This window comes from Euleptes europaea, chromosome 7 (genome assembly GCF_029931775.1).
Source record: "Euleptes europaea isolate rEulEur1 chromosome 7, rEulEur1.hap1, whole genome shotgun sequence".
Taxonomy (NCBI): domain Eukaryota; kingdom Metazoa; phylum Chordata; class Lepidosauria; order Squamata; family Sphaerodactylidae; genus Euleptes; species Euleptes europaea.
The window spans coordinates 35,153,181-35,180,803 of record NC_079318.1 but is presented as its reverse complement, the minus strand read 5'-3'; the positions used below and the strand labels follow the sequence as shown (position 1 = coordinate 35,180,803).

General features: G+C 43.5%; 1 protein-coding gene across 4 annotated transcripts in view; it reads right to left on the bottom strand.

The window, feature by feature from the left end:
• LTBP1 (latent transforming growth factor beta binding protein 1) overlaps positions 1 to 27,623 on the bottom strand; it is a 260,003-nt gene that overhangs the window by 12,260 nt on the left and 220,120 nt on the right. For all 4 annotated transcript variants that reach the window (XM_056852318.1, XM_056852320.1, XM_056852321.1 and 1 more), the window contains 4 exons: positions 25,864 to 25,992; positions 23,364 to 23,504; positions 20,237 to 20,407; positions 2,954 to 3,079 (listed from right to left, as the gene is read on the bottom strand). In XM_056852318.1, the coding sequence (XP_056708296.1) occupies positions 2,954 to 3,079; positions 20,237 to 20,407; positions 23,364 to 23,504; positions 25,864 to 25,992 (567 nt within the window). The remainder of the gene's footprint in view (positions 1 to 2,953; positions 3,080 to 20,236; positions 20,408 to 23,363; positions 23,505 to 25,863; positions 25,993 to 27,623) is intronic.

The following is a 27,623-nucleotide window of genomic DNA, read 5'->3' as shown; positions in this document are numbered from 1 at the left end:
AGTTTACCATGGAAAAGGAAATTGAGGGTAAACTCCCATTTCTTGATACCCTTGTCATCCGTAAAACAAACCTTCAGTTAGGTCACAAGGTCTACCGGGAACCAACTCACACAGATCGCTACTTACACAAAAACTCCAACCACCACCCCCGACAGAAAAGAGGAATAATCAAAACATTAATGGACCGTGCAAGACGGATCTGTGAACCACAGTTTCTCAAGGAAGAAACTAATCATCTAAATCACGCACTGCTAGCAAACGGCTACTCCAAGAATGAAATCAGAAGGGCCATTAAACCAAACAAAAATCAGAAAACTCAAGAAAAACAGTCTCCCATAGGAAAGGTATTCTTGCCATTTATTAAAGGAGTCACTGATAGGATGGAGAAACTTTTGAAAAAACATAACCTACAAACAGTGTTTAAACCCACCAAGAAAATACAACAAATGCTACGATCAGCAAAAGACAAAAGAGACCCCCTCACCTCTGCAGGAGTATATCGTATACCTTGCAGCTGTGGAGAAGTTTACATCGGGACCACAAAACGCAGCATACAAACAAGGATAAAAGAACATGAAAGATACTGCAGACTTGGCCAACCTGAGAAATCAGCAGTGGCTGAACATGGACTGACACAAACAGGACACAGGGTCTTATTCCAAGACACTGAAAGACTGGACAATTCTACCAACTATTTTGTCAGATTGCACAGAGAAGCCATTGAAATTCATAAACATCAGCACAACTTTAACAGAAAAGAGGAGAGTTTAAGAATGAATAAGGCTTGGCTTCCTGCCCTGAAAAACCTCCAGACAAAGACAACATTCAACAATAGCCATACAGATTAGCTTTGGATTACACACATTAACAGATCACTTCAGGATACAATGGTTCCATATTAACATACCATACCCTCATTAGCACATTATCTTGATACTTACAGGACAATACTTTTGCAGGACAATACTCAGCTCAAACCCAACCCTTTCTGACTATATATTACTCTTCCTACACCCTTGACACTGAGAGACACTGTCCTTCAGTGTTACTACTCTGAAGATGCCTGCCACAGTTGCTGGCGAAACGTCAGGAAAGAAAATTCCAAGACCACGGTTACACAGCCCGGAGAACCTACAAGAACCAATGAACTCTGACCGTGAAAGCCTTCGACAGTAAAGTATTTGCTTCCCATCCAATTACATGGCATTTTTAGGAATTTACTCTTCACTACAAGGATCCTCCTTGCAAATTTCAGGTAGGAAGGAAAAAGGGTACTAGTTTATAGGCATCTTTGTTTTTCATCTAGCTTGGGATTGTACCACTCACCCAAAGGGTCTTCCCCACTAAATGCCAGGAAGATAGAAGGAAAGGCCCCAGCTTTATGTAAAATTAAAATTCTCTCTTACAGAGTAGGCAGATTCTGATACACCACAATGCCCTTGCTGAACTTCTTTCTGCTACATGTTCAGTTATTCCTAGGCAGGAAGGGAGGGGGAGAGAACAGCCAAGCAAGGCAGCTTCTTGGCCATTGTTGCTGTTCCATGATCTTGGGCACACTGCTCTTGCTCATTGTTCAGACAGTGAAAATGAGTATTTAGCAAAACAAACAAACGAATACTGGATAATAGTGTTTCATGGAAATAACTTTAGCTTCATATGCACCACAGTGAGCGGCAGACCGGCATTCAGTAAGTGTAACAGGCGCAGTGACATTTACAGAGCAGAATTAACAGACTCACACTAGGACAAACTCTGTAGCAACATTAATTGCAAAGCACACACATACACACAATCCCCCCCCCCCCGAAAATGTTCAGTCCTTAAAAAATAGAACAAGTTCAAGTAAAGAGAAGCTGATGGGGGGGGGGGGGAATGCTACATCTACAGAAACAATAAAGTCCTCCCTAAGCCACCAATGACTGGTGAAACATTTTGGAAAGAAAGGGTTGTTAGGAAAACTCATTTTTGTTGCAAGATTGAATATAATGATGGGAAAGGTACCTTGCCTATTTCATTATCTCCTGTCTCTCTTCCCTCCTCTCTCTGAATCTGAATTCTACGTCAACTCTTTAAACCAGACAATCAGAATAACAAAGATAAAGTAATATGAATGAAATGGCTAGTTTTCTGATTCATTTTAATGATAACAATAATGAATGGAACTTTTTGGGGTTTTCCACCAGGTAATAAACAAATTCAAATCCTTACTCAAGGCCACCCTCTGATGTCAATGTGTGTCACCCTTCTACGTCTTGCACCACAAAAATCACTTTAGTGATGTTGGTGCCCCCAATCGCTATCCCTCAAGCCTGAAGCTCCCAGCTCAACAACATCCAAGTATTCTTCCCACATGCCACCACCAGCTTGCCCTAACATTCAGCAAACCAAATCACCTCCTTCACTGGCAATAGGCTACCACCCATGTTATACCACAGATTCATGACTGCTCATATGGCAAACTGCAACATCAACACACTATTTCAGAGGACTCCACTCTGCCCTTGATATCTACACTGCAAACATACAGGGAACAGTAAGAAAGGCTGATCCCGAGGCACACAGTATTAACCACTCTTAAGGACATCAGGGGGATGTGAAATGGTTTAGTATTGTCTGGTCTTGTCAGATCTCAAAAGCTTAGCGGGGACAGAGGGGAGACCACCAAGGAAGACTTTGCAGAGGAAAACAATGGCAAACCATCTCTGCTTACTCGCTTGCCTTGAAAACTCCTTGCTGGAATCACCATAGGTCAGCTGTGAATTGACAGCACTTTACACACACACACGTGTGTGTGTGTGTGTAAAGTGCCGGCAAGTAGCAGCTGACTTATGGTGACCCCTTTTGGAGTTTTCATGGCAACATAGGGTCATCAAAAAAAATGTATTTTTTTTGTTAATGGAGGGACTGAAATTCAAATTAGAATTCTCAGATACAAGACATAAAAGCTACTTACGGTCTTCCACAAAGTACGGATCTGTTTCTGGACTGTAGTGCTCCTGTTCAAAGTCAACCAGTGCATCTTGTCCATATGGCCTTCGTGATCCAGGAACTTGAATGTTGCACAAGTGGGCATAATCCTCTGGAAGAGATAAAAGCAAAACAGGATTTATAATTGAACACATTGACAATTATAAATTGACATAAGTTAATTTATGCCAATTTATGCTGGCATAAGTTGCCTGGACACCGGTGCGGGGGGCCCGAGCGCCAGCACCGCACTGTGCCTTCCTGGCCTCCTAAGGGCTTTTGCCCTTAGAGTTCAGGAATGCACTGTTAGTCTCTAAGAGACTGAGTTGTGAACCGGGAAGTCCCTGGCTGAAATCTGGCTTCTGTCACGAACTTAAAAAGGTGGCTTTCATAACTGGTAGCTCTCAACTTCAGTCCCCTATCACCAATATGGGGGTAGAAACACTTTAGGGTTATGCCAGGATTACTGAAGTACACTTGAATGTGCAGTATAAACACTCCAAAACACCAGGTGTCGCAGAGACCCCATTACCTAATCCAAGGTCACCCGGAGGGCTTCATGTGTAGGAGTAGGGAAACCAACCGGGTTCATCAGATTAGAGTCCACCGCTCATGTGGAGGAGCGGGTAATCAAACCTGGTTTCTCCAGATTAGAGTCCGCTGCTCTTAGCCACTAAACCACACTGGCTACAAGTGGAAGGCTCACTCCTGCCTTTTCCTCGCTTGTCCAACAGTTGCTGTAACTTCCCAGAGTCTGAGGCCTGGGTTTGAGGGAGTCTTGTGGACAAATGCCACAGGATATAAGGGGCCACAGTGAAGAGGGGTAACTGAATGAAGTCACCTCCAGCTCCTTCTTTTGCCTGTGCTGGATATGGGGCAATTTCCCCCAGTTCCCCCTCCTCACTGCAGCCCATATGTCCTGTGGCATTTTGAGGTTCAGCAGATCTCCAATTATTTCCTTCACTAAGCTCGAGCTAATAATGCCTCCTGATATGTCTTCATCAGTTGCGGAAAGTCTCCACTGGGGGAAGACCATGTGTAAGAGAATAATTGGATTGAATTCAGTGTAAGGGAGTAATCGTATCCAGCCCTTGTATTAACAAATGTACTACAGAGTCAGTAGAAAAAGACCCTGAAGGATTTTTTATGCACCATTTTAAAATTTCTGAACATGATCATACAATCCAATGTTAAATCAACAAATGGAATACTTTCACCAAGAGAATTACATATATAAAGAAATGACTTAAACATATAAGAACAGCCAATGTAGAAGGAAAGCTGGAACAAAATGTCCAAATGCAAGCCCAGTACAAATGCATTTTGTAATTTTTGGTTCAAAAAGAGACAAGTACATTGGTACTTTCCTATGATGGATAGATGTTCTTTGAAATGTGAATGATTTTTCAGCAAAACAGAGTTTTCCTTCCACAGAATTTTCTGTTTGAACAACTGGCCTGCATGTCTCTCAGGGTTGGGCAATCATAATGACTGATTTTGTTGTTGCTGCTATTTTCTTACTGACCGAAGGAACATGCTCTCCAGTGATGTAAGCAATGATCAAATCCAATAAAATTAATGGAGCATAAACATCTCCACACTAATTGAAGTGGGAATAACAATTCCTCTCTTCTGCCACTTTCCCTCCCCCATGAAAGTAATCTAGAGCATCTTGCTTTGGCCATATCACAACGTGTAAGTAGATAGGTGTTTGTTATTTATACATCTAAAATTTGACAAGCCTATATTGGCTAGGAAGCACAGCTGAAAAAAATGGGAATTCTGCAAAGGATAAAATGTCACTGGGCAATGCCTTGATTGAACATGCAGAGAAGTCATTAATGATGCATTTCCAGTGCAGATCAGGTCACTCATGGAAAAGGAAGGTGGCAGAAATGACTTTCTGCCAATAAAAGCAATTGACAGGTTATCTCGGGATTTTCTAAAAAAGTTCTCTACTTCTTTCAAATGCCTCAACATTTCCTTAGATCTACTGCTAGCCTATTGATTTCAAAGGTTAAGAGCACACATAATGGAGAGTTACAATGCATATCACATACAGAAAACTGTGACACACATGGTTACTGTAATTCGCTCTACGTAGGGCTGACCTTGAGACTGACCAGGAAACTCCCGCTGGTTCAAAATGCTGTAGCGCAGGTCCTTACTGGGACCCTGCTAAGAGCTCATATTCAGCCAGTGCTCTGACAACTGCACTGGCTCCAGGTGGAGTATCAGATCAGGATCAAGGTTCTGGTCTTAAGCTTTAAAGCCCTAAACGATCTGGGACCATCTCTCCTGGTATGCTCCCAACAGAGCATTATGCTCTGCAAATAATAACTTGCTGGTGGTCCTGGCCTAAAGAGTATCTGGCTATCCTCAACTAGGGCCAGGGTCTTCTCTGCCCTGGCCATGGCCTGATGGGATTCTCTCTCCAGCGAGGTTGGACTAGATGACCCTGGTGGTCCCTTCCAATTCTATGATTATATTCTATGAAACTAGGGTCCTGTGGGATTTGACACACTTCCACAGGGCCTATAAGACCTAGTTGTTCCGCCAGGCCTACGGTTGAGGGTAGCAAGGGTCTGTTATCATACCTGGCCTCCCTTCCCCCCACCTTCTCTGTTTTTTGTTTTATCTATTGAATCTAAGAATCTTATTGCCATCTTCTGGCTCATTATAGATCAGTGTGCAACATTGGCGCAAATTGATTGTTGATAATTTTTAATCTTATGTTAGAGTTTTTAATGAATGTATTGGTTTTACATGTGATATGTTGTATTTTGATGGATATGACCCGCTCTGAGTCCGGCCTTGGCCAGGATAGAGAGTGGGTAAAAAATTCAATAAATGAATAAAAATAAATGATGGATGATTGGTTGCAGAACTGATTGCAAAATACAGCAACTATAAACAAGAGAACTGAAAGTGCAGATGTGGAGCAAGAAGGCCCACGGTTCTTGCTGGCAATACCTATGAGAAATTAATTAGTACAGGGTGCTGGGGAATCTCAACTCTTGCTGTTTAATATTTATTTACTACATCTATAATTTGTGTTTTAATTTTAAACATTCCCAACGCAATTATCAAAAGGAAAGTATATATTATTACCAACAATTATTTTTTCCCCACAGCCTCCTGTGGAGTGGCTGGTTGCTACACAGTCAGATAGGGCCTGCCATCATGACTTCTCTGGAAGGAGACACATCCCAAAAGGAGCCATGTGCCGTCTCAGATGGAATTATCAGGGAGGCCCTGCTCAATTGTCAGTTGCTCAATTATCAGGGAGGCCCTGCCTTGTCTTTAGGCACTTGCTTCTTTATGTTCTAATTACCCAACAACACAGTACTTGCGGATGTAAGGAAAGAAGAAGAAGAGCTGGTTTTTATATGATGACTTTAAGGAAGAATCAAACTAGCTTACAATCACCTTCCCTTCCCCTCCCCATAAGGTGGGGCTGAGAGAGCTCTAAGAGATTTGTGACTAGCCCAAGATCACCCAGCTGGCTTCATGTGGAGGAGTGGGGAAACCAACACGGTTCTCCAGATCAGACTCCACCATTCCAAACCACCATTCTTAACCACTACCCCATGCTGGCTCTCGTGGAAAGCTAGATCCTAAGCCTTGCTTCCATTCATGCTGCAAAAGTGGTCGTCTGCTCTAGGAGTTTCGGCTCACTCAAGACCAGCCTCACTCAAGAAGCTAAAAAGAGCACCTAGTGGCAGAGGAAAGCACTGCGTGATAGAGGACTGCCTGCACCATGGACGAAGAGGGGTACAAACAGCAGTAACCTTAGGGTCCAAGCCTAAACATACCAATGGCTTTAATAACAGAAAGTGCCACACAAAGTGAAATGTAGTAAGTCCATAATCCTAAGTATGCTTATATGGATTTATTGCCAAGCAAATGTGTTAAAAAGGTGAAGGTAAAGGTCCCCTGTGCAAGCACCGGGTTATTCCTGACCCATAGGGTGAATCATAGAATCATAGAGTTGGAAGGGACCACCAGGGTCATCAAGTCCAACCCCCGCACAATGCAGGAAATTCACAACTACCTCCCCCCAACACCCCTAGTGACCAGAAGATGGCCAAGATGCCCTCCCTCTCATCATCTGCCCAAGGTCACAGAATCAACATTGCTGACAGATGGCCATCTAACCTCTTCTTAAAAACCTCCATGGAAGGAGAGCTTACCACCTCCCAAGGAAGCCTGTTCCACTAAGGAACCGCTCTAACTGTTAGAAAATTATTCCTAATGTCAAGACGGAAACTGTTTTGATTTAATTTCAACCCGACCTTGGTTCTGGTCCGACCTCTTGGGGCAACAGAAAACAACTCGGCACCATCCTCTCTGTGACAGCCTTTCAAGTACTTGAAGATGGTTATCATATCCCCTCTCAGTCTTCTTCTCTTCAGGCTAAACATACCCAGCTCCTTCAACCTTTCCTCAAAGGACTTGGTCTTCACACCCCTCACCATCCTTGTTGCCCTCCGCTGGAAACATTCCAGCTTGTCTACATCTTTTTTAAATTGTGGTGCCCAAAACTGAACACAGTACTCTAGGTGAGGTCTAACCAAACCAGAGTAAAGCGATACCATCACTTCACGTGATCTGGACACTATACTTCTGTTGATGCATCCCAAGACCACATTTGCCTTTTTAGCTACTGCATCACACTGCTGACTCATGTTCAGTGTTTAGCCTATGAAGACGTCACATATTGATGTTTACTAGATCATTATGTCATTATAAGATTTTAAGTATTTGTAAATTCGGTTCCCCAAATTTCAAGCTTTGTTTTTTAAAAGAAGTAAATCATTGGCTCATTTTGTTGTACAGATGTGCTTTCCCCCTTACTTTTCTTAAAAACAATGAACACTGGGAAATCAGAGGATATAGTGATATTCTATTGTCAACTTTAAAAAGCAACCTGGTACTTGGTGGGGGGAATGGCCACCATGCAAACACTCCGTGGGGGGGGAAATGGATGCTATGGTGGCAGGACCAGGAAAATCTGAACTTTCCTACCAAACGGCATCACAAACACAGACCTTTATTGGCATAATACCAAACGGCATCTATCCAGGCTTTCTTGTGATCTTTCCCAAAACTCTGCACCAAAGCTGGTTTGGAAAAGATTGGAGAAAAGCCAAAGAAACCTTGGGAGATGCCATTTCCTAAGAACAAACACCCATTTCCTAAGAAGAAACATTTCCTAAGAACAAACACCCATTTCCTAAGAACACCAAAACTGGGGCAAATAACCCAAGCAGCCACAACCACTTTGGGGCAACCTTTGACAGTCGGAAAATGCATGCATAATCAAAATAAAGCCCTGAAGTAGTTGGGGGGATGGGGAAGAGAGTGACCATGAGGGAAACAGCCATGCATAAAAAGCCGTAGTTATACTTGCAGGTGAGATGGCTCACATACAAATTTAAAGATCCAAAAGCAAGGAACAAACTGATCCGTTGGTGGAACGCCTTATTCCACAGATGATATTTTACATATAGTATTCTAAAGAACATTTTTCAGTGCGGCCATGCTACAACTGCACAACAGCCAAGGTTTCCCTCCTATTCTCAAAGGCTTAATGAAAGCTTTACTTCTTAGCTACAGCTTCCTAAGCATCATTGCCAGGAAAGAAAAGGGCCAAATCTGTCAAAATCATAACAGACCCCAACAGCATTTCAACACACAATAGTTTAATCCTAGAAGGAATCACTGGAGACCAGAAGAATGCCAATAAAATATCTATCACCCCATGCATCTTCCCAATCAGTGATTCTGGCTCTCATGTACGTAATTGCTTCAGTGATGCTCTCTCAGGAACTGCATCTTCTGAGAACCAAAGACCGACAAGGTTGTTGTTCTTAATTTAAATAAGCAGGGGCATTATGCACATAAATTGGGGTCATGTTCCTGACTCTGCCATTTGTCAGACCACAGGAGTATCTCATGTTTCTGTCTAATTCACAGGGAGAGCCAGTCCACACATTATGAAGTCTACCTGTCCCCAGATGGTCGCCTGGGTCCTGTCAATCAGACATACACCTGGAGTTTGGTGCTCAGAACTTAATTTCCAGGCACGGATGGGTCCAGTTTAGATCTGGTTACAGGGAAAGGGGGCGTAACCCCCCCCCCCATATCATTTTCCTGAACAGCAATAGCTATTGAGAACCACTATTTGCCCTAATGGGGAAATGTACATGTAATGATGCGGCAAATGGCAGCACCCTGGGGAAAATTCTGGTTAGGAAAACAGCACAGGTAGGGAAGACGTGAGATTCCTCTGTGACAGGTTTAAACAAGTAAGGTTCACACTTCCAGTATCTCTATCAGCGCTGAAGGCAGTGGTGAAAGGACCAGAGACTTTCCCAGATAAAAATCACTCTTTCTCTCTCACCAGGAAAAACAGCTTGTCAGTTCTGTAACCCTGGGCATGGGTGTGATATTGCAACAACTGTTAAGAGAACTGCAGCCCAGCTGAACTGTGAAAACCCTTGGGATTTTTACAAGGTTTTACTTGTCGACCAAACTAAGCTGCTTAACTCTTCTACAGAAGAGATGATAAACTCATTATCACTTTGTTAAATTAAGGGGTTTGTGGGAGTCAAAAAGAAAGAGGGAGAGGGAGTCTAGAAACCTGGGCTGCCATCCGTAGGTCCACGCAGTAACTTCAGCATATTATCCAGCCTTACTATCTACATTTAACTTTACTGACCACTCACCAACATATGTTTATTGTATGCGACCCTCTGCAAGCGAGCCATTGAGGGGTGTGATGGGTGGTGGAGTTAGGGTTGCCAGGTCCCTCTTCGCCACCTGCAGGAGATTTTTGGGGCGGAGCCTGAGGAGGGCGGGGTTTGGGGAGGGACTTCAATGCCATAGAGTTCAATTGCCAAAGTGGCCATTTTTCTCCAGGTGATCTGATCTCTATCAGCTGGAGATCAGTTGAATTAGCAGGAGATCTCCTGCTACTACCTGGCAGTTGGCAACCCTAGGTGGAGTTGATACGCATCCTGCCCAACACACCTTCTCCTTGCAGCCCCAATCCAAATTGGGTCTGTGTGCACCTAAGAATTCAGTTCTGAGAGTGGGACTTCAGGCACGCATTTGATTTTCCTGGCTATGTGGTCTTTAAAATGTGTGAAGGGGTTCCAAGTTACTTGCTCATAATCAGATGGGCTTATTTAGTTAGGTAAGCATGCCCATTTGCTATAAAAGTGTGACCATGTGCCCATTTTGATAATATTACTATAGGAATTAAGACATACACTGAAGGTTTTCTTGAAATTCAATCCTGAACATACTCTGCAGATTGCCCTTTCAGCCTCGCTATGATTTCTCTATTGAAATTTCCCTCCCCTATGACAACATCTGAACTGGTAAGTGTGTTAAAAAGTTTTCTCTTCATTTACTCTTTTGAGATGCGCTGCTGAGGTTTAAGATAGCACTCCTTCCAGCAACCCATATTTCCTGTTGCTGCTCCTTTGGGTGGTAGGACAAGGATAAAAAAGTTGCAGGCATTGCAAGCAATATGACATCACTTCCAGAGAAAACCTGGAGGTGATGTCATGTCACGCTAGGAATCGCCAGAAACTCTATGGTTTTAGAGTGATGGTAGGTGGGGGTTTTTTGGTAAATGATCCACTGTATTCCTCCTACTGATTTTATTAAAAAGGCAACAGGTCCACCAGACGCAGGACATGGCAGGCTCAAGGGGATAAAATTTCCATGTATTCACAGCAGCAAAGAGAGCAAAAGGGGGAACCACCCCTACATGCTAGCAGTTACATTGACAAGCCACTGTTTATGTAGGGACTCACAGCTGGTGTGATGGACAGGTCCAGTTCTGCCTTTCCCAGAGGCAGCCAAAGCAATGTGGGAGGAGGCCGGTAGTTGAAGATAGGGAGTTAGAGAGAAGGGGGAGAGTAGTCAGTATGGGAAAAAAGGATTCTGCGTCTCTGAAGGAAGCAGCCTATGGTACAACTGACTTACATTGTCTACCGCCGGACTGTAGCTGGGGGGCAGGGTGAAGAGGGCAGTGCCCCCCCTGTGGCATGCAGAGAGGGTGGCAGAACTGCCTCTCCTACCCGGCACAGAGGCTCCTACAGGAGAGGCAGATCTGCCACCCTCTCTGCATGCCACGGGGGGGGGGGGCTGCCCTCCTCCCCCCCCAAGTTATGGCCAACTGTGACTGCTGGAGTGGTCTGGGATCATACGTTCAAATATTAGGAACAATGCTGTGTTTGAGTTACCCCATTTTGTTTTTTGTTTTTTAAAACATTTTATTACGTTTTTTCAAACAAACAAACAAACATATAATCTCTCATACATTCATGCACAGTTTATACTCCTTTGGAGAGTCTGTTCATCTTACATCTCAAGATCCATCTAAACTAATTATTACATTATATAAATCTAAATTATTCCAATTAATCTATCCCCATTGTTGAACATAATCAAAATAACCTTCCCATTTACATCGAAATTCATCAATTGTCCTTTCTTTTATCAAACTAGTCAGCTTAGCCAACACAGCGAATTCTTCCATTTTCTGTCGCCATTGAGTTACCTCATTTTGTTGAAGCTGTAAATAAAAACTCTGTTTTTTTCAGTTTCAACACTGCTGGAGGTCTAGTGTTTCAGGGAAAATACCACACCCACACCCCAACCTTGATGGTTGTGGCCAGTGGATCTAGTTAACTGTCTGGTGGCAATAAGGGAAAGAAGTATCGGCTTCCCTTACTCCAGTAGCCCTGTGTGGTGGCTGGGTGAGGGGTGAATAAAGAGAACTAGGCTGCTCTGTCTGGAGACGTCTCTGGGAAAGAGAAGAGAGGGGACCCAATGTTTGAAAAGGGGTCAGGGCTCTCTGCCTGTTAAAGGGAGATGAAACAAATAGTGCATTGTGACTGCCCTGACCTGCTGGGGCACCTAAACCTGTGTGAAGAGGTTAAAGGTGGGAGGCAGGGGGTCATAGCTGTGTTTTACAATTACAGCCAATGACTTCTCCATCATACCTATTAGAATTTTTACATTCTAAGTGGACTAATTGGAGAAATATTTAGGAATATTGCCAAATGTCCAAGTTTAAGTTGAAGGAAGACAGGCTACTGACCTAATTATTATCGTTTCGATTGTACGGGGATGTTTCATTACATCAGGCTGTTCAGCTATTGTGAAATAGTACCTTTTCTCATGACTAAAGCTGGACAACAGAGCAAATCTGCATACTCCACAACCAAATTGATACTTTCCAACTGCTCTTGGGCTTTCAGATTTAGGACCTTTGGCTTTCTAGGATTCTCTTCCAAAATGCTTTGCCAAAAAAACGGCAGGAAATAATAAAAAAAAAAGAATTCCTTTGAAGGTTGTCTGTGCTCAACCAAGGGTGAATGCCTCATTCACTTTTGGCTTGTCACTCTTCATTACCCCATCTTCTAAATTAATTTATATTTTTACCACAGTTGACTTCCCCACCTTATTTATTTAAAAAAATAAATATATATATATAGACATAAATCACAGGCAGTTGTGTGAAAGACGATTAAAATATTTTAGAAACACATAACAATGACAACATTTAAAACATGAAGCTATGAGTGAACACTCAAAAGAGATGAATCTACAGTCCTCTCCCTCTCCTCACTTCACTTTAAGCTAAGGTCCAAAATGCTTGGATACCAGTGACTTGCATTTATTTATTAACTTACTTGGATTTATATCACTACCCTATATCCCAGCCAAGGGATTTATCTCATGTCTCTCACACATGCAGCAGAAAATATGTGTGGCATAACATTATCACATTTCCTCACCATTGAAAGTATGTGGGGAAATGCAAAAATGATGATGTCATGATACACATTTTTCAATTCTTTCTTAATAGGATGTTGCAGGAGTAGATGGGGGTTGGTGGACACCCACATGTAGCTTGAGCCTAAACCTTGGCAACGTTTGTACTACATGCATGCAAAACACTCAGTTCTCGAATAACATTATGTCCTCATAATTTGCATAATAAATGTCATTGTTTTCTTTACCTTTGTAGTTCACTTTGAGAATTTCTGTTGACAAATGAGCTACAAATCTTCTAAAATCAGGCTTGTGCTTATATTGGCCTACTGGCCAACTGCACTGATTAACCTAGTGAGTTGATCATTCCATTCCACATGTTAGGCATCCCACCAGAATTTAAAATTTAACCAAAACGGAACAAGGCTACCACACACTATCACCAGTGACGAGTGTACTGTGTGCTAATAAATAATAAAACTCTGCATAAAGGCAATAGAAATTCTGTATCCAAGCAACTAAATTTTGCAATTCTGTAATTTGCATAATTTATTTTGTGCTATTTTGATTAATTTATACTGTTTTACTATTTATGGAAAGGATCAAGGTACAGAAACCTTACATTTAACCTCTAAAAAACTCATCTGGTTATCTTTTTGGAATAAACTACCAGCACAATCCTAAACAGAGTTACTCCAGTCTAAGCCCATTGAAACGAATGGGCTTAGACTGGAGTAATTCTCTTTAGGACTGCACTGTAGATGTGACAGTAGGAGGTCACACTTGGTCTGTGCTGAGTTGCTGTAAAAAGGAGATAGGAAAAAGAACATGAAAAACAGGAGGGTAAACATTGGGTAAGCCTCTTCCCTACTTGCATCCCCCCACACCCCAAAGCTGCTTTCCCCAATCTGTCCACCTAGGGTTGCCAGGTCCCTCTTCACCATCAGTGGGAGGTTTTTGGGGCGGAGCCTGAGGAGGGCGGGTTTGGGGAGGGGTGGGACTTCAATGCCATAGAGTATGCATAGTGAAACCTATTTCCTAAATACCCATACTATTTAGGAAATAGGTTTCACTATGCATACATGGCTGCCTTAATGATAACTACCCTTCGTGGGAACTAACATGCATCCAGCATTTTGAAATTTAATCTTTAAGATGTGCAATATTAGAGGAATCTATATGAAGGACTGATGAAGAATTGTACCCATAAGAATTTGAAACGGCCGTATCCTCCATCAAGTTACTCCTCTAAAATTGGTATTTCTGCTAGAATTGCACACTTACCTGCATGGGACTTATAGAAGAATGCAGCACCTTGCTAAAGACCTTGCATTTTTGTGAATTTTGTTAGTGTCTGTGTCACCATCCATGTGGACTTGTTTGGTTGTGCTTGTTATTTTTGTATGCTTGTACATAACGCTGTATGTTTATATGTATAGTTGTATTTAGACACCATAGGATAAACATTGGTTGCACTTAACAGTAATTGTTATTGTACATTTTTGTCGCCCCTGTACTGATTTCCTAATCTCCTGATAGTAGTACAGTGGTGTCTTTTTCTCCTACTATTATCTGGAGGTTGGCAACCCTATGTCCACACCTCAGCAAAGGTTACTTCAGGTCTTGTAGTCTCACTAGAAGATTAACATATAGGGAACAGCAGTTTGGGGCAGAAAGCACGCAGGATTTCTGTATTCTTCTCCCATCTAGCTTTGAGGCTCTTTATAGGCACTGGGTTAATGCATATGCTATCTTCATGACTTCTGAGATTTCAGCAGGAATCACCCATACATTTTCAAGATGATTATATTCATAGCCCTAAAGGCTAGAAATTTGGTTTCTAAAAATGAACATGAAGAGTGCAAGGAACCTGAACCCTGTGCGTGCCCTACAGCACATTCTGCGTTTTTTGTGCACATCCATGATTATAATTTACAGTACTAAGGAAACTGCTTGAGAGTTTTGACCAACACACAGTACACCAACTCTCCATACCAAGGTGCTCACCTCATACTGAGCTTTGCAATGCAGCTGTGGCTCTGCAGTACAGCACAGTTTGCAAAATGGCTTAATTCAGTCCAGACCTAATTGTGTGAATAACAATTGTTCAAAGGACTCCCAGAAAGCTGGAACTATAGGTCTTATTCATGCAAAGATCCTAGACAATAAAACTGGTTATCAGCACTAACACACACCAATCATTCCTCAGACCACACTGATTAAAAGTGATAGCTACAACTAATCATCTTTGCCAAAACCAGAACTCTGCTAAGGAAATATTTTTCCATGCCTGGGCCAAAGGAAAAATGCAATCCAATACCCAAACATTTTATTCTAGCATATCTGCCTACATCACTGACACAGATTTATTTCAGATGTGTGTCAGTTGGCACCTCCCATTCTAATGATGGTTAAAGCATTTTTTTTTTTACTTAAGATGATTTGTAATGAAATATAAAACCTACATTGGCTAAGTGCAGGTTTACATTATAAACAGGTTTCTCTCCTGCCATTCCAAGTTAACAGCAATCACAGAAATGGTACACAGGAAATGCAGAGGTTATTTAAGCCTTTGCACTTGAAAGTACCCTAAGTTCTGTTGTGCCAGAATGTAAAGGAAAAATGCTTTCTACCTGATGTGTGAAAATGCTCTTCATGTTCAGTTGTCTTCAAGGTACTTGTCTCAGGACCAGAACACATTTCAAACTATGCAAGTATCTGATCTGAACTACAACAAATAAACTTTTTTTTTTTGGTAACTGCTAGTAATTGTTTGTGGGTATATCTACTATTCTGCCTCACTCAGATCAACAGCCTGATTTTGTAATACTTATTTCCAGCTTTGTTTCTGAAACGTCACAGGCAAGCCAGTGCTTTAACAGTGTGGTGTTTGTGGAAACACTCTGACATGAAGGAAGGAGGGAAACTCTTCATTAAGGATTTCACAGACAGAGACTTTCCAGTGGAACACATCAATCACTTAGCGAGAGGCTCCATTCACATGAACTTTCAAAACCATGATCAAAACAAGCCACAGGCTCACAGGCTCCAGGCCTCTCAGGCAGATCTTCTCAGCTTCCTATTTATAGCTCATCATAGTTCACTGTGATAAACTATGGTTAATGCTTGTCCTGATTCAGAAATTCACTTCAAGCCATGGGTTCTGATGCTGGTTAGGAAGCCAAGCACTAAGTATAGTTTGCTAATTCAGATACTGGGGTAAACTATGGTTAGTGTTATAAGCAGGAAAGGGAAATTACACATGAAGAAGAAGAGTTGGTTTTTATATACCGACTTTCTCTACCACTTAAGGAAGAATCAAACGGGCTTACAACCGCCTTCCCACAACAGACACCCTGTGAGGTAGGCGGAGCTGAGAGAGCTGTGACTAGCCCAAGGTCGCCCAGCTGGCTTCATGCGTAGGAGAGGGGAAACAAATCCAGTTCACTAGATTAGCGTCCACTGCTCATGTGGAGGAGTGGGGAATTAAACCCGGTTCTCTAGATCAGAGTCCACCACTCCAAACCACCACTGTAATCCACTATGCCACGCTGGTGGGAGGGGAAGAGGAAGTGCTGAAACCTCCCGCTTATTTCCCGTCCACCAAACAAAAATATCTGACCTGAGTTATTTCAACACTCTCCTACTTATTTTGTTTATTTAAAACTTTTATTAGCTGCCTTTCTACCTTATAGGAACTTATAGGCATCTTACAGTGTATATAATAATAAAATACGTAAAAACCACTAGTCAAAAGCTGGGAAAATGCACTCTGAACCACAGCAGCCACCTGATTTTCTAAGGAGACCACTGTGTCAAGGAGCATTCTCAATTTGCAGACCTGGCTTTTCAAGGGGAGTGTAATCCCATCCAAGAAAGAAGAGGTCTCAAGTCCCCGGTCTGCTTTTCTAGTTAATGCTTTTCCTATTTCTGTAACTTATGTTCAAAGCATTCAAGGATTTGGGAAATATACATAGTGTTCCAGTAGACTCAATCAATATATAAACCTAAAATTCTAATATGGAGCAACTCCAGTTTCCCCAGACAGGACTTGAACCTATGACCTTCTGGTCAAGAAGTGTGAAAGTTTCACCCTGAGCCAATAATATCACTTTAAATGCTGCATATTGAAGACAGGGCAAAATTATTCTTTCATACGCTTAATTCAGGTCTATGTTTTTCTTGGGGGAAATTCTGTAAAATGGAATGAAGGTGGCGGTGATGGGGTATCAGAATATAACCTAATGGTTTACCAAGCCTTACACCTATTACATTCCACCAATAAAAAACCCCTCCCAAATAAAACAACAACAGAAAGGCTAATTATTGAGGATCAACTAATGATTTCTGGTTTAAAATTTGGCCAAATGGTCTGATTATTCGCCATATATTCAGAGGTAGAAGAAGAGTTGGTTTTTATATGTTGATTTTCTCTACCACTTAAGGAAGAATCAAAGTAGCTTACAATCACCTTCCCTTCCCCTCCCCACAACAGTCGCCCTGTGAGGTAGTTGGGGCTGAGAGAGCTCTAAGAGAGCTGTGACTAGCCCAAGGTCACCCAGCTGGCTTCATGTGGAGGAGCGGGGAAACAAATCCAGGTCCCCAGATTAGCCTCTGCCGCTCACATGGAGGAGTGGGGAATCAAACCCGGTTCTCCAGATCAGAGTCCACCGCTCCAAACCACTGCTCTTACCCACTATACCACGCTGGCTCTCAAATACATGTATATACTACATACTATTTATGTAACATTTTAAGTTGTAGCCCCCAGGCCCAATGTGCCAGTTTCCCCTCCTCCTGAGCACCAGCCTGCCTAGGGACTGCATATAACTTCCAAGTCAGTGCAGACAGCTAAGAGAACTGGGATACATTATGGCCCAGTGGCTCAGCAGCATTTCCTGAGGTTGCTATGACTTGCTCCAGCAATAGTAACAGACAGGAACCACAAGCCTATAGATTGTAATTCTACTATTATTGGGCATGGGCCACTAGCAACCTGTATAGATGGGCTATAAGACCCCAGGGTTCAGGCAGGAAGTCATTTTCTAGGTGTGTGTGGCACCAGGTATGTATGGAGAGTCAGAGCAGTGGGGTTTGTGGACGATGGTCTTAGTATAAAAGTAGTCTATGCCTTTGGCTTTCTTTCGCCTCTTAATAACACAGTAAGGGAAGCCATCAGAATTACTCTTCTACACAATTCTTAACTATGCACATATCAAACTTAAGTCCACCACTGTCAACCCTGGACAGCAGCGGTTAGACATGGGGTAGATGTTTTTGTTTACTTATGTACCATATTTTTACTGCATCCTCCCCTTCATGGACCAGGGCAGCACATAATGTTCTTTCCTTCCTCACAACAACTCCATAATGTTGAGGAAGCAGTACTCTTCATGGCAGAGCTGGGATTTAAACAAAGCCAGCTCACCAGAGCCAGCCCGCTAACTACTACATCCATATTTATATCCCACTTCTTCCCATTGAAAGTGATTCAGTCAAGGGGGCTATCTGCTAGATGCTAGGAGACAGACGACAAGATCTTACCAGCATTTTTCAAACAGAAATAGCAGCCATGCAGGTTCCTGATCTGGAGTTGAAGGGGGCCCCACCCACGCATGGTTTGGCCACTGAAAGACCCACACTTGGTGTTTGTTTACAGCCCTGGGCGGGAGGGGGAGATAGGCATTCTTCTTTCGCTCATCATTTTTCCTTCGAAGACTAACAGCAAACATGGACAATTTCCCCCCACCTCTCCATCAGGGATTTGTGTAGATGCTATTTTTATTTTAAAAGTGCTGGGGAAATCTGATCATGCATTAGCTTCTTGAGTTGTTAGGTGCATACCCTTGCTTTTTTGACAGTAATGATAATTTTGAACAGATTTTTTTTTAAGCTCCTTTTATAACTGACAGGGCATTTACAGGACTCTTGGCAGAAATACCAATACCCTGCTGATATAAAAAGAAAGTCAAAAAATGCTTCCACAGTTCAGAATGAAGACATCTGATTCACACTACATCCAGAGATCTCAGACAATTCTTCAACTCACTTGCAGTAAACAAGCTCAGCTTTGGCTTATTTTTAAACATTATGACGTGGTAGTTGGAAAATGTTTTGCGAAGCTGAATCTTTGACAAAAGAATCCAAACTATCAATCAAAAATGTAATACTTATTTCACAAAAGGCCTCATAGAAATACATTCCAATGAACACTTCATGAAATGCTTTAATGCTTGCAACCTTCAAATCTGTCCTAGTATTAAACCCAGAAGCCATGGCCCAGAGACTCCCCAGTGATCGCGCATTATATTTTTGTTTTCATTTTATGCTCTGTAGCACCCCATTTCCCCTCCCACTCAGACCACCCTGGTATCACACAAGAGAATTTAAAGCACGGTTAACATGGCTTGATGGAGGGAAGTTGCTGGAGTGAAAACTTAAAAAGCAAAACCAGCCCAGGTTGTTAAAACAGTGTAGGAGTCTGAGATTCTCTAGATTCTGGCCACCATCTGCACAGTCAGTAATTAATAAGGTATGCCATAGGTTTAATGAATGATCTCACTGAATTTCAGTAGAGTGAAAGCACAGGAATGACTGACGGTGTTAGAGACACAAGAATGAATGAGCACATAACATGATGTAGGCCACCAACTCCGCAGGGGATACAATGAGTAGTCATCAATTCTGCCATGGCACTATCTAGAGAGACAAACTGCAATTGTCCCCTTTACTACTACAACACATTCATCTTGTCCCCTATAAAGAGCCCAAGAGCCTCTTTTTTCTTTACAGGCAGCAAGCCACACAGTTAATATATATTTGAAGTTTTACACAAAGAGGCAGTGAACAATCCATGCATAGCTTTGTTTGTAAAAGGATCCCAAGGCATTTCAGTGGAGTTAATCACTTGACCAAATTTAAAAATACACAGACATTGATGCTTCCTATGCTAGTTTCTCAAAAGCATGGTTTTATTTGGGGACAGAAGTGGCACTAGACTGGTATTACATGAATATACTGGTATGAATGCTTCAGATCAGGAAATAATGCTTCAGCTTAAGGGATGTAGAGAAAATATTCTCACAGAGGATTATTGCTTAGAAATGTCATGAAATGTCAGCTGAAATAAGCACACATCAGCTGAGGAGGCAAAGATGTGAAGTGTCTCAAAATTTGGGGCTAATGCTAGAAGGTTATCAAGCAACTAGAAGCCATGGCCCTTGGGCTTACTGGGAGGCTGGGGCACAGAGCTGGGGGAGCAAGCGGGGAGGAGACTGCCAGGACTGGCAGGCTGTGCACAGGTTGGCTGGTGGGGAGGCCTTGGAGGGGAGGCCAGATGCTGCAGGCCACATAACCGGGGTATGCCTTGGTTCCCCCCCCCACTATTTAACCAGCGTGGTGCCGAGGGAGGCCTGCCCTCTCTCAGTCTGGAATAATGAAAGATCTCCCAAGTAACTAGTGAAGGTCTTACCTGAGTCCTTCATGGGACAGAGGGCACACTGCATGCCCCATGCTTCGCCATATAAACAACAGCACTCCGTGTAAGTAGTTTGCTTTCCAACAAGAGGCCGGCTACAAACAAAATCTTCACTCAGATGTTGCCAGCAAAGGTCCTGGAAGACATCAGTGTCTTCAGTTTGTTCTGAAATGTAAGACAAAGAAGTGTAACCATTATAACGTGCTTAGTATTTCAAAACTTAGTGTAGTACAATATATTACAGACTTACGTCACAAGAACCTCTATGCTTATTTCTCCCAAAGTGTGAACCATTTCATAATGTAAAAAAATGTCAATGACAAGAAATGAAGGCACAGTTTTAAAAACAGTTTAATTACTAAGCAAACAGAAGCCATACAGAATCAAGATTAAGGCTCTATTCCACCCCTAAATCCTCTGACACCAGCCAATTTCAAATGATAGACCTTGCCCAGGAATGTGAGAGCCACAGTAATGCTGCCTCGGCTTGCGCCTCCGGGACCACTGGGAAAAGTTTAGACTATGCAGGAGAAGGCTACACGATGGCTCCTCTCCCACTATCAATCCAGTTTTTTAAAAAATAATTTTTATTTTGAATATTAGGATACAGAAAAAAGAAATAGGGAAGAACGGAAAAGGTCAAATAAAAAGAATATGTCTGTGTCCAAGCTTCAATATAATAATACAAGCATACGTCCATCCTCAACTCTAATCTCACCCTATTAGATTATAGTGCTAATTAATACCAAAGCACAGAGTCAGGTTTATTCATGTTGTGGTCACAGACCTTAACAAACCAACTACCGTATATACTCGCGTATAAGCCGAGTTTTTCAGCCCCAAAAAAGGGCTGAAAAAGTTGGCCTCGACTTATACGCGGGTCAATACGGTAGGGGAGGGAGGGGGAGGAGGAGGAGGGAGGGGGGAACTTACCTCCGCCGCCATCGCCGCCATCACCGCCAGGCCGGCGCGGCTTCCCCCGGCCAGGAGCGCCCTGGGAGGGCCTCCTGCGGCCGCTACAGGGCCGGGCGCGATCGCTGCCGGGCGCGCCCGGCTCCTCCTGGCCGGCACCGGCCTGGGAGGGCCTTTGCAGGGCCGGGCGCGATCGCTGCCGGGCGCGCCCGGCTCCTCCTGGCCGGCACCGGCCTGGGAGGGCCTTTGCAGGGCCGGGCGCGATCGCTGCCGTGCGCGCCCGGCTCCTCCTGGCCGGCACCGGCCTGGGAGGGCCTTTGCAGGGCCGGGCGCGATCGCTGCCGGGCGCGCCCCGCTCCTCCTGGCCGGCATCGGCCTGGGAGGGCCTTTGCAGGGCCGGGCGCGATCGCTGCCGGGCGCGCCCGGCTCCTCCTGGCCGGCACCGGCCTGGGAGAGCCTCCTGCAGCCGCTGCAGGGCTGCGCCGCCGCTCCCGCCAGGCGTGTGCGGCTCCCCCCGGCCAGGACCGGCCTGGGAAGGCCTCCTGGGCCACGGGAGGGGGGGGCGCCACAGCCTTCGCCAGGTCTGGAGCGGCCTAGGAGCGGCCTGCGGGGCCTCCCGGGCCACGGGGGGGGGGGCCCTGCCGCCACCTCCTGCCTCTGGATAAGGTAAGCCTGCTGGGGGGGGAGGGGTTATAAGCCGACCCTCGGCTTATAAGCAGGTGCCTAATTTCCCCCCATTTTTGGGGAGAAATTAGGCACCTCGGCTTATACGCGGGTCGGCTTATACACGGGTATATACGGTACACCCAAAATAAAATAGAATAAAATTAAATTCAACCCACAGCTGTATTAGTTCAATATCACAATAACATCTACTACTACACATTGAGATAAAGACTTCCCCCCATTAAAATCGTTTACTAGGATATTGTGGACCATATCAAGCCCTTGTATTACCTGTATCAGACCAATAAAACTTTTCCTTAGTTTAATTGCTATAATGAAAAAAGAGGCCACTCTCTCACAACCCTACTTTATGCTGATGATATGGATTAATACCAAATTTTAGTTTACTATGCTCCAGCATAACATATTGCAGAAGAATTAAAAGCGTTTAATAAATGGTTTCAAATGAAAGACATTACTGTAGGTTTATACCCTTTATTCTATCAATAAGCTTAAACTATAATCTTCAAATACTAGGTGTCAATACTGTCAATCCAGTTTTGTTATTCTGATGCTGGTGTGAAGAGAGGCTGTGTTTGAGGTTCTCACATCAGCACCGGAGCTGCTGCAGTCCCCACTCAGACAGGATAACGCAAATACCAAGTCAGAGTATTTTTTTAAAAATGTGGAATATGCTTTAACAATTAAATGAATGGGGAAGCAGCTGCAAACACGCCCTGGATCTCGAAGGGGCAGGATCCCACAGAACATTTCTGCCTCATGCAAGTGCTCTTGCACGAACAGAAACACAAGAAGAATCATTGTGAGCAACACTCGCGCTGTCAACTTGGCTATATCCTGTCTTGTGTTTCTGCTTGCCCAAGACACAGCAGCGGCTGTATTTCAGCATTGCCCGAGCCCCAGTGGTGACCTTGGATCAAATCATACTGCGTTTCCAAACTGGACTGTAATGACTGCATCAAACAGCCTTGTGATTTTTCTACACAGCAATACTGATTGCGAGTGAAAAATCAGCACATGATCTTACAGCAGCTCTTGCATGATGCCTTGTGCAAATGGGACTACATTAAGTAAAACTACTGCATAGCAAGCTCCAACCCAGAATACTGACGGTGGCCATACTGCTGGCAAATACTGGAATCTTTGAGAAATGCGTATGAACAAATGAAACACGTTTTCACAAACTCTGATACACAGATTAAGAGCTCTCCTACACTGAAGGGATTGGGGCAAAACATACTGAGGCACTGAAGCTATGGATCGCTGTCACAGATGTCATATCTGTGCAATATACATCTGCCTCCAAAGCAGAGCAGTAGACTGTCCTCAGTTAGCCATGCCCTGTCAAGTTTGGCTAAGCTACATGGAATGCATACCAGGAAACTGGGAGATTATTGAACCCAAATTCTTTCAGAAAGAAAGAACTGAAATAATTGAAAGGTAACCTCACTCCATCCTTGCTGGTAATGCACCCTAGTGTGCTCGAACCCTGTAATGCTGCAACGCATGTAATAAGGCATACCGCTGGATTCTGCTGGTTTGATACATCGCTTTTCTGTGGAATCCAAGACCATCGGGTGGGTACAGAAACAGCTGTAAGAGCCTTCGTTGTTGATGCACTGGCCATCGATACAGCTGTTGGGGTCTTGACATTCATCCGTATCTTTTAAAGGGGAAATGAAAAGGAACATCATTGTCCAACAAGTTGACTACTGTAAAATAATATGTGTTTTCAGAAATGCCTGAGTGCTTCACAGGAGATACCCTCTTTCTTATTATGTATCTATGGAAAATGAAAGAAAACTCAATTGGTTGTTCTCATGCAAGGAAAAATTCAGTGATGAATGCCCCACATGGTGATCTATGGATTTATCCTGGGCTTATACAGGATTTTCCTTCTCCCTGGCCACTGCTGCTTTTATTAGCAAGCATGTTTTAGAAAAAATAGCTGTAAGTTCCTCCTCCGAACAACAAGGGTAAACAGGCTGCTGGACGATACACAACATGATCTTAACAAATATAATGATACTACATCTCAGCTTTTTTTCTGTTAAACTTATTTTACACGGGGGCAGCAACAGAGTAACTTTAAGGAAATAAGTGACTTCACATAAGGAAAGGAAAGTTCTTTGGACCCAAGATGGAATTAGCCTCTTACTGTGGTTTCCTTTTATTATGTTATTCCACACAGAATGGTTTTCTGTTTAAACTGCAAAAAAACAGGGTCGTGACTAGGAATAATTTCAGGCAAATGGCAAAAAAGTAAATGAGTAGGCATTTCCGCAGACTAACAGAGAGTACATTTATGATGATCAAGAGTGTGAATTGCTATTCCATGTTGCATATCAGGCTCCGTTTTGGGGGGGGGAGAGTATCTGCACTTAATAATAACCAATTCCTCAAATAGATTTTTTTTGCAAATAGGAAAGTTCGCTTACTAGAGATGAGTCCAATAACAGATTCGTGCATAAAGTATAGAGGGCTGGCTGGTGTACAACTCTACTGGATATGCTCACGTTCGGTTGGAACAAGAGTCCACAAATGACAGTCAGAAACTAGAGATGAGCTGAATTCCCTCAGGGTTAGCATACTGCTCCAGATGCTGCCAGTTTCAATCTCTCAGCACCCTTGCCAAGATTTGCTGTTCTCCATGAGACATTTTTTGAAACAAGGCCAAACCAGGCACAGTGGGGTGTAAGTATCATGCTTACTGCTGTGAAGCGCGGCTCCAACTCACCCCGCAGAGCCCAGCTTGCCGGCTTGTGTTGGGGGTGGCCACAGGCAAGCTGGTGTCGGGCTGGGAAGCAGCCCCGGAGGTGCTGCAGACGTCTGGGCAGCATCAGGGCCCCACACGGCTGAGGGAAGGGGCTGGCGGCGAAAGGAAGCAGGGCGCAGCAAGCTACGGCGCCACGTGCTTTGCCACTTGGGCAGCCGTTTCGGGGGGGGGCTGGTTTGAATGGGCCAATCAGGCCCAGGTGGTGGGCCTGCGTGGAAGCCAGACCAGGGCGTTTCCACTAAGGTCCGGCTTCCCTGCATATAAAGGGTCCTTGCCAAGACCAGCTCACAGCCGGCTTCAGGTAACTATCATGCTTACTGCTGTGAATACATGGCAATCAGTGACTGAGCAACAACTGAGAGGGACCCACGCCCTTACCTGTGTGCACTGCTGGAAAGCACGAGACAGCTGGTCTGCACCATACAGTTACTCGGCTGTTAAATACTCAGCAACACTCAGCATGGACTTGTGATACCATCAGCCTATAAAGGATGCTGCTGGGCATTCAACACCTGTGAACTTACCTAGTGCAGCCTCAGGCATTCTCTGCCTCCCAGAAAAGTGTGGAGACCCGATCCCTCTTGGTTGACCCCATTTTTCACTGCCGCTGTTGGAAGTTGTTCTTTACACACAAGATAGCAGCTATCATGATTGTATTAGCATGAATGCACAGCAGTAAACAACACGGTAGCACTAACAGTACTGTACTAAGGTCAGTTTTGTGGCAACTCTCAGCTAAATAAATACATCTCAAAAAAAGACTGGGGGAGCCCAGCAACTGTTACGTGGTGTTCATTCTTAACTGTGAACTTTTCGCTTTTAAGAACATATTATCATTTTCATTATACAATATTACAGAAGCAATACATTTCACATGCAAGCTACCTTTTTAATTTTTTTTTCTGTATAAGATCCAGTTTGTTTCCCTACCCCAATTTTCTACATGCACAGGATCATATGGAGAACTGGAGTGTACTTCGACACAGTCAGCAACAACAACTCTGAGCCACCACAATCAAAGAATCTGTTGGCAGCCGTATCCACACACAGCCCCGTACACAATGATATTCCTCCAAATAACTAGGGATAATTTGGAAGGATCATGTGGCAAAGTGAGCAGTTGGCTTGCAGGTATGAATTGACTGCCCCTATGGATGGGCAAGAATTAGGTGCCTTTGTTCGCTTTCCACGATGCTGGCTAGGAATGCAGACAGCGAAGGCCCGTGGTAAGCGTATGCTGACTTACCAAAGCATTGCAGTTTGACAGGATCATAGTATGTGCCTTGTTTGCAATAACACTCGTAGCCTGGCTGTGTATTTAAACAGAAGCCGTTCTTACATATCTCTTGTCCAAACAACTGACATTCATCTGCATCTGCAGAGAAAACATAAAGGCATAAAAGTCTTCAGTGGGCTTTGGGGCTCTAATATGAACTTTTAACGTATCTTGCCAAGGCAGGTTGTGGATACAAGAAGTAGTTTTATGTTGCACTCTTATTCCCCAGGTTACACAAGAATAAAAAAGAGGGTGAACAGATGTGCAGAATAGAGAAGATTCTGGTTGCATCTCTGCCATTTATCAGCCAAAGTACTTGGCTGAACACATAACAAAGAGTAAAGTCCTTTTCACAAACCCACTGCTAAAATAGCCTGTTTATTTTCGGGACAAAATGATATTCTGGAGACCTGGTTTTCTATCTTTAGTGCTCACTACTTGGAGTTAAAAGGGCTCTGTGAATAACAGAACCTGAATGGAGCTAGGAACCATTCATGGACATATTCAGAAAGCACTGCAATTTCTTGCCCTAACCGCATGTATCTAGAAATGCTCAGAGCTTACACACGGTGACAGTGAGGTATGGCTTACTCCCAGGGTCACTGGCTGATAGAGCATAGCAAAAGGCACAGGGAGCTATGATGTTCAGGCATGGCATCGATAAATGTTATTTGTAGTCCTGCCCCCGCTATTCTCACTTCTCACCTTTCACTCACTTTGCCTTTACAGGCTCAGATTTTAATAAACATAAATCAAACTGATTCTGTCGTCAGTCTGCAATCAGATCTTTGTTTTCTGCTCTCTCTCTCCCCCTCTCTCTGTATTTTCTAATTTATGACCACAGCTGAATGCATGATGCAACTGCATGTGCTTGTGCCCAGTGTTTTGGAAGTGTTAAGCATTTGGGGGTGCTGTCCTGTCTAGAATGGTTTGTGCATCAGTGCCTTTGGCTAACATAACATCGCAGCTGCTTGCTTTTCACCAACATACTAACTTATTTGTGCAACTTCGAGCCCATTATGCACTCTACCTATCTGAACATGTTCTGTTTCACCAATCACACAATCCTATTCCCATGTGCAGTGCAAGTCATGATCCTCACGCTGCACTGAATGGACACATTTACCAATGCCAATGGGACTACTCTGGAGTTAGCCCTCTGAGAACCACTGTGTTTTTCAAGTACTTCACCATATCTTCACTTTCTGTAACTGCTTTCATTCTCCCTGCTTATGTTGGCTGAGGAAACGCCCACATTTTGTGCCCCCTTTCCCGCTCCATGTTGTGTCTGATTTAAAATCCTGCTGAGAATTAACGATTTGTTTTTGGCGCCTGCTCTAGAGATTCCAGAGATGGTGGCTTCCCCCATGCTGCCATAACTATAAATATTGCTCCACAAAATTTGAAAAGTACTTATCACTCTGGTATCCGGGGGCTTTTGATATAACTTAAACTGACAGACATTTCTACAAACTTAAGGAAAATCACTCTGTAGCCATGTAGCTGTAATGTCTTACATATAACAATGAAGCTTCATACTGTGAATAAATAGCATGCAAATTGACTATTAGTGGGTTTAATTATATTTTACAGAAAGAATACTCTTGCACATACCCTTCTAGCTGTAAGAGTTATTTCACACCCACTCCTTTTTGTTATATTTGGGATTTGCTTCTTTTTCCAACCTTGTTTTTTGTACTTTACTATACATTTAGTGTACTATTTTCTTC